Source organism: Corylus avellana, chromosome 9, assembly GCF_965113065.1.
Source record: "Corylus avellana chromosome 9, dhCorAvel1.hap1.2, whole genome shotgun sequence".
Lineage (NCBI taxonomy): Eukaryota > Viridiplantae > Streptophyta > Magnoliopsida > Fagales > Betulaceae > Corylus > Corylus avellana.
The window spans coordinates 7260129-7273022 of record NC_142498.1 but is presented as its reverse complement, the minus strand read 5'-3'; the positions used below and the strand labels follow the sequence as shown (position 1 = coordinate 7273022).

At 36.5% G+C, this 12894-nt stretch overlaps 1 protein-coding gene across 1 annotated transcript; it reads right to left on the bottom strand.

Annotated features, from left to right (window-relative positions):
- Positions 1 to 10125: 10125 nt before the first annotated feature.
- On the bottom strand, positions 10126 to 11968 carry LOC132190450 (uncharacterized). The gene is made up of 2 exons (XM_059605438.2): positions 11783 to 11968; positions 10126 to 10891 (listed from the first exon to the last, which is right to left on the bottom strand). The coding sequence occupies exons 1-2, from the start codon at positions 11948 to 11950 to the stop codon at positions 10364 to 10366; spliced, it is 696 nt and encodes a 231-aa protein (XP_059461421.1). The 5' UTR covers positions 11951 to 11968; the 3' UTR covers positions 10126 to 10363.
- Positions 11969 to 12894: the final 926 nt, after the last annotated feature.

Sequence of the window (12894 nt, the reverse complement as noted above, 5' to 3'; positions counted from 1 at the left end):
ATTTGCATGCTAAAGAGTGAGGGTGAAATATGAATTTTCTGTTTAATAATTTTAATAATTTTTTGGTACAACATGCTTCTCCTAGTTGTAGGACACCAGCTCCTACCAACTACTCTCAAAATTTTTACCCACATGAACCATGTTCATACTACTTCAATCCTTATCATAGTTTTAGTAACTGTCCACACTGGGGACAAGTTTCTAATTTTTCATATGAGCAAATGAACACTAATGTCTCCAGCCTAGGGTTTGAATCAAATTCTAATTTTTACACCCCGGGATGGAATAATCAATCTAATTTCTCATGGTCAGCTCAGGCAACAGGAAATTATGCTCATCAATTTGATGAATTGCACCATTCAGAATATCCGCAGTTCAATCACCAAGCTCAACCACCTGCATATCAATTCATTACTCAAATGCCACAGTCTGCACCACAATCATCACTGGAAGACATGATGAAAGCATTCATGCAATCAACTGATAAGAACATACAAGAGATGAAGCAAGATATGAAGAATACTAACATGAGCAATAGCAAGCTATACAAGAGCTGAAGAATTACACTATGACCAATAGCAGAGATATACAAGAACTGAAGAACTTCACTCATCAAGCTATGTCAAGATTGGAAGGCCAGTTCAGTCATCTAGTTGCTGAATTCAACATAATAGAGGAAGAAGAGCTTCAAAGTCAGCTGATGGCTAAAAGGCACTACATGATTGATGAAGATGATTTCGAAAAATGTTATCATGAGCATGCCCAAGTCACCATCACACTTGAGAGTGAGGAAATTGTGGATAACAATGAGGAGAAAGAAAAAGAAGAGCAAGTTGAGCACCCTGAGAATATTGAGCACCATGAGAACAGTGAGCCCCAAACCGATCCTGATCTGCCCAGTGACATGGAAGTAAGTACTGAAGCTCCTACCTACATCACTGTCCCTCTTGAGACTGTTAAAGCATGTAATGCTCTCAGGGGATCGAGCGCAGGTCGATCCCCTGATTCTCAAAGAAACTTCGCAGATTACCCTGATTCTCAATTGGAGCTTCTGGTACTGCGACCAATCCTGCGATCGATCGCACTCGACCTGCGCTCGGTCCCCTGAGAGGATTACATGCTTTAACAGAGACACATCAAGAGCCCAAAGCTTCATCGCCTGAATGTCTCAAAGAACCATCTTATGTCAAGATACTCAAGGATTTGTGCACAAAGCACACAAATCTAGGAACCACTTTCCTAAGAAGATCCTTCAAAGCAAGCAATTCTACATAAGATGGCGAAACATCCTTCTAGAAGGGTATGAAGTTTTGAAGAAGAAGGGGTGGAAGGGATTGGTTGGACATCTGCATGATAGGGGGAAGCGCTATAAAGTTTTCTCCTCCAGTTTATTTTCAGCACTTCACTCCACAAATTCTTTGTTTCCTTTTTCATTACATGTTTTTATTTATTTTTGTTTCTAACAGCAATTAATCTTTTGATGTTTGTTTCTATGAAAATATATATATATATATATATATATATATATTTATGCTGTTAGTTTTTGTTGACAAGTGTTTTGGTATTTAAGTTTGGGGGACGCCCTGGCTTTGTTCACACTCTAATTTTCTTACTAGACATTGAGGGCAATGTGTAATTCAAGCTTGGGGGTAAGGATTTTCCACTTTGTCTGCTTATTTTTGTTCTTATTTGTTTATTTTTATTTGTCTTTTTTTACTAAAAAAAATTTTTCAAAAAAAAAAAAAAAACAATGTGCTATTTTGTTGTCAAGTTTGAGTTAAGCTGTAACTGTGATTTTCATTTCATTGGCTTGTTTAAAGGGTTGAACACATCATTATGTTATTAGGAATCTGAGTCTTTTGACTTATTTTTGGGTAAAAGAGATTTCACTTATTTTGAAATAAATTTTTATGAGCACATTAGCATGTTTTCTGTGATGTGATGTTTAAGATTAAGCTTGTTCTCTTTGAGATTTGTTGGATGACCTATTGATGAATAACCTTGGCTTGCAAGATATAAAAAAATTATAAAAAAAATAAGAAAGGAAATGAAAAGAAAGATCATGTTGAGTTTTCTGCTGAGTAACCGGACCTCTTGCCTCATTAAGCATTGAATGTTCGCGACAAAAGGTGTGAAGTTCAATATTGATTTATGATATGGCTAATCTAACTTCGTAGCCTTTTTTACTTAAGTTAATAAGCTCTTAGGATGTTTTACATCTAATACCCTAAAGCCACTTGGCTTGAGAGTCATTGGCCTAACACTTGTTACATGGGTCAATTAGAAAGCTTAAGGGAGTTAGACATTGCAGAGCCTGTAAAAAAAATATAAATAAATAAATAAATGCATATCTTGCCTTGGTTGTTTCATATGTTAGGGATTCTTACAAATTTTATGGAACTTGTCTTGAGTTTAAGCTAAAAGCTTCATGATTGTATGCTAATTACACTTTACATATTTCAGAACATATGAGGTCTCAATTGTCCATTTATGAGTGATTTGATTCTGGATTTCCTTTTGACTATGATGATAGTGTTTGTCTTTTTAAATTTTCTCATGAATAAGAACCATGGTTTATGTGAAAATGCTTTCTTGTTAACAACATATATAGTGATACAATGTTTGTGGGTATCATTCTTGTTAAGCCCTCACGAGACTTCACTCGTCCACTAGGAATGCCTAGGGGTTTAAAAGGCTTATTACATATATTAAATGCAATCGTCTCTCTCACAAAAGAGGATTTATGTTTCTTACTTTTAATTTTTGTTTCGTTTTGTTTTGCTAAGGACTAGCAAAATGTAAGTTTGGGGGCCGACATCTTTACTAAACCCACTGCATCCTCTCCTTTTTCCCTCATGTGCACCAAGCTCAACATAGTCTGCCACTTGTCTCACTTGCAGGGTCGTAATAGAGAACCAGACCCATATGGAAATAATTCCCACACACCAGCCGCATGTCAAGCAACTGCTACAACACACAAGGAAACCCACACAAGTCAAGCAACGGCTACAACACACAAGGAAACTAAAATCAACCCATGCGCTCCAAGAATCAAATCAAGCAACAGGTAGATTATTCTAGAAAGGAAAACACCCATTCACTATGTATTTTCTTACCTATTTTTTAACCTCAAATATCTTGTATATATACCCGACCAATAACAATGGGACAACAAGGCGAAACATTCACAAAACATCTTGCATCTATACTAAGTAGGATCAATCTGCTGATGGGAGGATCGATCCTCCCATATTTTTTTTCAGAGCAAAGCATTGTTCAAAACAAACTTTGTTTTAAAATCACAAATTTGTCCCATTTGTGGTTGGCAATATAGACCGTTGGTCATATTCTTTGGAGTTGTCTGTATTCAAAAGGTTTAATTTTGAATGTAATATGAAGATACATAAATGTTATGGTGAATAATTGATTTTCTAAGTATCCTTGGAAAGCTTATGGAGAAATTAGATAAGGCAGATGTTTGTGGAAATGGTTGCAAGAAAAATTTTGCTTCTTTAAAATTCAATGATTCATAGGGTGGATTTTTTGCATCCCTCTATTTTAGTTAGGAATGCAAGAGATTGTAATTTGATAAGTGCTAAAATATTCATATTTTCAGCCCTTATCTTGCATGTTTTATTCCTTTAGTTTTACTTAATTAGGTCATTTTAATTCATTTTTGTGTTTTTCATACTTTTACAGGCCTCTGGAAGAAAAAGAAGTAAAACTAGGTAATTTGAGCTCAAAAGAGGAAATGAAGACAATTGGAGCTCCCTGGTACTGCGATCAATCGCAGGGTACCTACGATCGAGAGCAATACCCAAGAGGACATAGCAGCAAATAGGCCAGGAGCGATCGAGCGCATGCCGAAAGAAGTAACAATCGCAGACACGCGATCGAGCACACATGGGCTGCGATCGAGCGCACCCGTGCGCAAAAGACTTATCAAGTGGTTGCTGGATTGACAATATTTCCATATTCAGGTTTTCCAATTCCAATTTGTAATTGGTCTCAAAACCCTACAAATTTCCTAGGTTTACTACTTTGTCTAGGACTTCTAAAGCCTATAAATAGACCCTTAAGCCTCTAGAATAGGAGACTGAAAAAGGAGAAGAAGAGGAGTTCTTCAAGTTCAAGTCTCGGGTTTATTCTTTTTTTTTTTTTTCTTTTCCTTTATTTTATGAAGATGTTTAACATCAACTTTATGTGTAGCTAATTTACTTATTTGGGCTAGATTGAAGCCCTAATTATGTTAAATTAATATTTCCATATTGGCGCCTTGTGATGATCTTGTTGTGCTATTTAACTTGATTAATACCTACTTGCATAAATTCCTCATATGTGTGTGCCTGATCAACATGTGCATGTGGTATGGACTAGTTAGTTAGATCAATTTGGATGACCGATTCCTGAGTTTAACTTAAGTAACAAAAGAATCCACACCGTGATTCTTGGGTTAATCAACATGAGGAACCGGGAGTATACACCCATGCCCTAGGCCTCGTGTGTTTGTTGATTTTCATAGAACATATGCTTTTCTAAAGAACAACTTAGTATATATCATGATAAATCCTTTAGGAAAGAAAAGAGTTAGAGTATACACCCATGCCTAACTCGTTGTTTAGGAAAATCTATAGTTTAAAGAGTATACACCCATACCCTTAGGTTGGCAAACATTAGATATGCATAATATGGTCAAAGCATTGGCATATTGTCATATTAATTCAATTTAATTGAATATAATTAGTGGTAGATATCAAAGCTCTACTCTTTTTATTATTATCAACTCAATCTCTAATTTACTTAAGGAAATTATTTTTAAACGGAAATTCAGTACCTTGTAGGAATGATCCTGTAATTGCACCATATACTACTATGTTGACCTTGTGCACTTGCAGGTAAAACGTACAAATATTTACCTATTAATTTAGGTAGATTTTTGATCAACATAATTCCAAAAAGCTATACAAAGCTCAAGGAGTACTGTAAAAAATGATTGTGTAGCATAGAGGACAAGATGGGAAAAACCACCCGCAAGTATAATTATGATAAATTGGAATGCTTTTATTGAAAAAAAAAAAAAAAAAAAAAAAAAAAAAATTAAAAGATGGAGCGGGAATAATAGCCGGAGACTACGAAGCAAAAGTGTTTGCTTCTATATTCTCATCAAAGCCACATATTTCTCACTGGGCTGTGGCGGACACTTTGGCAGCTTGGATGATAGTGCAGTTTAGTTAAGGGTGAAAATGCTTAGCGGTTATTGGTTATAATCACTTAGGCAAATAGTAAAATCCACTAACCGACTAACCACTAATCGCTTTTAAAATGAAAAAATGAAAAAAATAAAAAATAAAAAAATGATTACAATCAAACATAACTGATATATATTTTAATATGAAAAATAAAATAAAAATAATATGGAAAAATCTCATATCCTAACAGAATTTGTTAATATTTGGAAGCCACATGGGACGTCCGTTTGTCTTTATTTTGGTTATTTGTCTTCATCTTAGTTTCTGTTGAACTTGACGTGTAAGATTGAATATATGCTTAATTAATTGGTAAAGGTTTATATGCGTGTTGAACTGCAGACTTTCCTCTTGAAATTCGAAGGAATTATCTGGATCGAAGAGAGCCACGTGGTAGTTGATGTTGCATAGGATAGGAGATTAATTAGTTCTAAGTTAATTCCAGCAATCTTCTATTCATTAATCCTTTTCCTAATTCTTATAACTAGCTAGTTTCTTATCATTTGTTATTTCTCGTTTCTAGCTTTTTCAGTGAAAGCGATTGATTGTAACTTTATAAATCATCAATTATGAAATAAATTTATGAATTCTTTTTTAGGAAAATTCACTTACATTATGTTTCGGTATTTTTACATAAAAAGTTGCAATGTCAGATTCTCGGGTTTAAGAATTTTCCATTTTCACCCCACCTCTTTAATCCTAACGGAGGACGACATCAAAATACTCATAATAATAATAATAATAATAATAATTGTTAGAACAGTTTTCAACACGGTGGATGCGCTTTCTTTGGGATCTTCAATACGTCGTCGTGCATTCAAAATCACTACAAAAAAGGCAATATTGTCAAGGGGGTCCCCGGGGAACCGGGGACACTCCGATGCCAAAGTCAGAAAGTTTCTCAGAGAAATATTATGCTTCGGCGCACAATAATTCAATATGCTCAATAATATGTGTGAGGATATTTCAGAATTCAAGATCTTTTAGTACCTTGTGTAGGGGCCTATTTATAGGCTTGGAGAGTTGAAGTAGATTTGAACTGGATCTTCTTATTTGAATTGGTTTGAGAGTCCAAAGTTGAGATAGAGCTCAACAGTTATTATGCAGAGATAAACATTCAACCGATATTATGTAGAGATAGTATTGAATAGTCATCTTGTAGAGATAAGTAGGACGTCTTTATTCCAATATTATCCTGATTGGAATATAAGACTATTAATTAATTAAATAGCCTTTACTATTTAATTAATATCTTCATGGACCTATCATTGGCCATTGGGCCCAGAATTTGGTGGGCTTGTAGGGTGAATTTATTCCGAACAGTTACCCCCCAATTCCCTTAGCCAAGGTACTTGGGTAATGGGAATTTAGTCAAAGTCCTCTGGCGGCTTGTTGTTTGACCTTGTCCGAGACTCGTGTCTCCCTAGTGAGTGTGCTTTGAGCTCGTCAATTGGAGTTCTTCAGCTCTGTTTTTGGCATCGCCTGAGTTCCCGGGAGCACCCCCCAACTCTATCCTTTGCCCGGGGTTAAACCCGTCCTAGTTCCGAGATACCTTTGTTCCCCGTTCGCCTTGGGGTGATTTCTTGTTTTTGTCCAAGGTTTTCTCCTTGTCTCCTTGTTGCCGCGAGTACCCCCAACTCTTTCCTTTGCCTGGGGGTTAAGCCTATTATATCCTTGAGACACCCGGGGATCATGCCCGATTCTCTCACAAATGCCTTTATTCCTTGTTCGCCTTGGGGTGATTCATTGTTTTTGTCTAAGGTTTTATCATTGTCTACGAGAATGAACCTGTACAATACTCTGTTAATAATGATTTATAAGTCTTTCAATAGACTAACCTTTTGCTCCCCGTTCATCTTGGCGTAGCTCCTTGTTTTTTACCGGGTTGTCTCCCGTTAATTGTTTTTACCCAAGGTTGTCTCCTGGTCCTTGTTTTAGAGAGTTGTCTCCCTATTCTTGTTTTTGCCTAAGGTTTTCTCCTTGTCCTCATTTTTGCCCAAAGTTTTCTCCTTGTCCTTGTTTTTAGAGAGTTGTCTCCCTATTCTTGTTTTTGCCTAAGGTTTTCTCCTTGTCCTTGTTTTTAGAGGGTTGTCTCCCTATTCTCGTTTTTGCCCAAGGTTTTCTCCTTGTCCTTGTTTTACAGGGTTGTCTCCCTATTCTTGTTTTTATCCAAGGTTTTCTCCTTGTCTCCGGGGTGAATCTTCTTGTTTTTTACCGGGTTGTCTCCCGTTGATTGTTTTTACCCAAGGTTTTCTCATTGTCCTTGTTTATTGCCGGGTTGTCTCCCGTTTTTGTTTTTGCCCAAGGTTTTCTCCTTGTCTCCGATGGTGACATATCCGGGGGTGTGGCTCTTCCTTTGCAATATACGGGAGTGATATACCCGATTCTTCTTTGAAATATCCAGGGGTGATATACCCGGTTCTTTTTTGAAATATCCGGGGGTGATATACCCGGTTCTTCTTTGAAATATCCGGGAGTGATATACCCGGTTCTTCCTTTTCCATATCCGGGAGTGATATACCCGGTTCTTCTTATTCGGGATAGAGTATCCCCGGAATGTAAAAATTTGGAATAAGAATTACCTTATTCTCACAACCAATCGAAACCAAATTTGGAATTTAAACCAAAATAGCCTATTCCTAAGCAAAAATAGGAATATAAACTTGAACCAGGATAGCCTATTCTTCAACTAGAATAGAAATATAAACTTAAACCAGAATAGCTTATTCTTAAACCAGAATAAGAATATAAACTTAAATCAGGATAGCCTATTCCTAAACCAAAATAGGAATATAAATTTAAACCAGAATAAGGAATAAACCTGTTGCCAAACAGCTCAACCTTCTAATCACCAAACCAGGATAAGGAATCCTTAAACTGGAATGAGGTTATTCTGCCCCGGAATAAAGAAGTCCTCCAAGTGCTGTAACAAAACAGCTATTTTCTTCCTTAACGCCTTTCACGTTTCTCTTTTTTCTTTTTTCTTTCTTCTTTCTTCTTTCTTTTCTTCTTTCTCGAAGCAGAGAACTGTGCGCCGAATTTCTGAAGGAAAAAAGATAGGCGCGGGTTTGGAGGCTCCGGCAATCGGCGGGCGAGGAGATCGGTGGCTACTGAGTGCTAACCGGCGACGTCGTAACGGGGGCTCTGGCAGCAATGGGTCGGCGACGTGGTGTTGCGGCCTTGGAGTTCGGATCTCCGGCAGTTGCAGGTCGGTAACGCTGCAGGCGTGGAAATCGGCGAACGGCGATGCTGCAGGTTCGGCGAACGGCTGTCACGCTGGGGGAGGTCGCGGATCTCCGGCAGTGGCAAATCGGCGATGCCGCAGGGGCCTGGAGATCACGGTGTTGCACTCTGGTTTGGAGGTTCGTCGCGTGCTTGGCGGCCCAGGACAGTCACGGGTGCGGGCCTGGAGATTTGGCGATGCTGCGGGTCTCCGGCAGTGTGGGTTGCGCCGGCGTTGGGTCTCCGGCAGTCTGGTTGGTTGTCACTGGAATGCGTGCTCACCGTGATGAAATTTTTTTTTTTATGAGAAACGAAATAGTCGTTCCCACTGACGGCGCCAAACTGTTAGAACAGTTTTCAACACGGTGGATGCGCTTTCTTTGGGATCTTCAATACGTCGTCGTGCATTCAAAATCACTACAAAAAAGGCAATATTGTCAAGGGGGTCCCCGGGGAACCGGGGACACTCCGATGCCAAAGTCAGAAAGTTTCTCAGAGAAATATTATGCTTCGGCGCACAATAATTCAATATGCTCAATAATATGTGTGAGGATATTTCAGAATTCAAGATCTTTTAGTACCTTGTGTAGGGGCCTATTTATAGGCTTGGAGAGTTGAAGTAGATTTGAACTGGATCTTCTTATTTGAATTGGTTTGAGAGTCCAAAGTTGAGATAGAGCTCAACAGTTATTATGCAGAGATAAACATTCAACCGATATTATGTAGAGATAGTATTGAATAGTCATCTTGTAGAGATAAGTAGGACGTCTTTATTCCAATATTATCCTGATTGGAATATAAGACTATTAATTAATTAAATAGCCTTTACTATTTAATTAATATCTTCATGGACCTATCATTGGCCATTGGGCCCAGAATTTGGTGGGCTTGTAGGGTGAATTTATTCCGAACAATAATAATAAATTTTTTAAAAAGAAAAAAAAATTGCTCCACGGCTAACCCATTAGGCTATTCTTTTTTTTAATTATTTAATCAGGGTAATTTTGTATTTTTTTTATAAGTTTTACAAGGATATAAATGACATTTTTCCTATTAACCATTTGATATAATCCTAAATCCGAATTTATTTGAAATTGAAGATTTTAAATTACAGAATTCAAGCCGTTCATGAGGTTTCATGTTACAAAATTTAGCTTGAAAAATGCCACATATTAAAAATGTGACATGTTATTGATGCAAGCAAAAACAGTTTCTTCCCAAAATGCTTCTTTTTCATTTTGCATAGATGCTTAGTTTTAAGAAAATTAAAAGATAGTTTTTGGTTTAATGCTTTTCTACAACATATATAGAGAGAGCAAAAACCTAATGAAAAGATACTTAAATTTTCATTGATAACATACCATCTTTTTGACTGGTGACATTTTTTAAGCCATTCAATTTAAGCTAGAAAATGCCTAAATTACATAATTTTAAAATCTGCAACTTCTTTAAAATTTTAGGAAATCTTAATCTTTAAAACCTAACGGTAAAAGGGAAATTACAAACGGTTAAATTATAAAAACCCGACGTTGCAATTTGTTAACATTAAGAGTATAAGGATCATAAAAGTGGCTTAACATAATTGGTAGGTGGATTTTCTCTTTTCTTTCTTTGACCAGGTACTTTTGAAACCATCAACATGTATTATTGCCTTGGATATATAAATGACAATCTATTGTGGTTTCCATCTTTTCTAGACTTACCTTTCTTGCATGGCAAATTATAGCAATTTCTTTACCACAAAAGCAACCCTATAATATAAGCAAAGTAGAAAAACCACAAATCTCAGACAAAAGTTGTCTTCAGGCGGGCCAAATGGACATATCACATACACAATAACAACATTCCAAATTCCCATTTCTTTTTTTCCTTTTTTTTTTTTTTTCACGCTATATTCATACAAAGTCATTGTCATGATTCTCATTTTTGCCCTTCCCACTCCCAAAAACAAAGTCAAGATTGTAAAGCACTGGCACCATTGTTACAGAACACAAGAACACCAACACAGGACCAAAAATCCACAGCAGAAGAGGAAGCCCAATATGGAAGAGCCTGTTTCCCACTGTATTCAGCAGGAAACCCTTCTCCAAGAGCTCGTAAACGTACTCCGGCGTCACTATCGACGAGGCGTCCTGTGGAGTGTTGATGAGGATATTCACCTGGTTGATGAATCTAATGGACAGAGAGTGGCAGAAAAATGCGAAGAGGAAGATGGTGAGCAGCGTCACGTATTTCAATGCCACCATGAATTCCCCATGGGCCCCATAAACGGTGTCGTTTAGCGGCTTCTTCACGCTGTAGGTGCTGCTTATGACGGCTGCCAGCCCCGAGCAAAGGAGGATCGACGTCGTGGCCATCAAGGTTGATCCCATGATTGTGTTCCTAAGCGACTGGACCGCAAGGATGTTCTTCTTGTCGTTGTCCTGTCAAAATAGTGAAATTATTTTATTTTATATATACCTACCGGCTACCACAATGTTGAATCAAAGAATTTTTAACCTTAGTAAAAAACAAAGAAAAGAAATTCTCGATGTGACAGCGTCGTTTAGAAAATGTGTTGACTGTTGTTGACTGTGACGAGGAAGATTGCAATCGCCATCGTGATTACACCACTAAAGTGAAGAAGATAAGTGGGTGGCCAGTGGCCACCTTTGATTAAACGACAGGCCGTGTTCCAACACACACGTACTATATATTATTGCTCCATGATTAGACAATCCCATAAACTTTTCACACCACTTCACAGTATCAATCATGGTGGATTACTGACATGACACGTGATCAATTCTCGGACAACACAGCCGAAACTTGGGTAAATTTGTAACACCAAAGTTATATTATTCTATTTTTCATATATTTTAATATAAATTGTTTTATTTTTCTAATGTAATAACCATTCCTCGTACTAAAAGTAATCTAAATATATCATTTTAAGTCCAGAATCAATCATATGACTTCAAAATATAACACCACTTAGGCTTCCATATTCTTATACTGCATTTTTCTTTTCATAACCAAACACTCCTAAATAAACTATTTAAAGAGGACAGAGATTCGGATCGCAGAGCCTGCAATATGTAGTTTCACACGTTACACACGTATGTTTTCTGCAGTACTATAACTGTTTAAAGATCACAACAAAAAGCATGCTTTCTTGTGAACTACGTATGAGCTAACTAGGTTTTCACTCAATTTCCAATGTGAAACTAAAAGTTCATATGTATTAATACAAGAGTTACAACAACTTAAAAAACGAAGAACTCAAAGTTAAGAATCATATATATATATATATATATATATAGAATGATGGGTACCTTCATCATGGCGGAGACCCAGAAACGGCGGCCTCTAGCATTTGTGCCGATGATGGTGGTGAGAGGTTGAGTGCGAACCTTGTGCCATAGCCAGACATGATAAGCAATGGTTATGAAGAAGCCTAGTGGAACAAGGATGACATCCAGATAACATTTTCTCCATTCCATCTCTCTATATATCGCCCTTCTAATTATACTTTTATGAGTTTATTTCATTGGTGTCTCTGCATCTATATATACATTTTCAGAAATAATGTATGTGGTCGTCTTTAAATGCGTGATTCATTTGGACAAGCAATGTAATCAAAACTTAGCCCCTACTTTATCACTAATTTACACACATGACCTTACCTCAAAAAAACAAAAAATAGAAAGTTACATGACCTAATTAGGTGGGACTTTTGTCCCAGCTACCACGACCTTTTTCTATTTTTTTACCATCTTTTTGTTTTGTTTTTTTCTTTTTTTTAGTTATAAGAAATAAACATTTTTAATAGACTATATATAATATCTTTATGTTTTTAGTAAAATTCTTAGTAAATATAATTGGATATTTAAGATAGGAAGTAATTATAAGTTACATCTAACTTATGATTGCTAAGCTTTTTAAAATGTCTTTAATTTCTCTTCTCAATTACAAAAACACACTTTTGATCATAAAAATAGTTACCAGCTAGACAAAACTATTCAATTAACAAAATTTAAAACATTTATTAAATTAAACACAAAATACATTTTAGAAAACTTCTCACACTTTATTATACAAATATTTTGAATATATATATATAAGTGCGCCCACACGGCCACCCATGGGAGGAGAAGAGCTAGTGGTCACAAGGCCGCCCTGACTAGATAGAGTTGCTATGCAGCCGACCACCCTTCTACTCCGTTGGGGTGGCTGCACAGTTATCTCTATATTTTTTTAAGAAAATAATTTAATAAATAAGAAGTCAGCCTCCGCACTTAAAAAAAAAGTATGTATTTTTTTAAGTATGTATTTTTTAAAAATAAAAATGTTTATTGTTTCTTTAATTGAAAACACTAATCATTAAAAAGTTTAACAAATGAATTTTTTCATGTGAACCCACAAAGATAACTCCTATCATTTGCCA

Coding starts and splice junctions, on each gene's coding strand:
- LOC132190450 (XM_059605438.2), bottom strand. CDS start 11,950: ATGGAATGGAGAAAATGTTATCTGGATGTCATCCTTGTTCCACTAGGC. Junction 10,892..11,782: donor GGGTCTCCGCCATGATGAAG/GTACCCATCATT, acceptor CTATTTTGACAG/GACAACGACAAGAAGAACAT.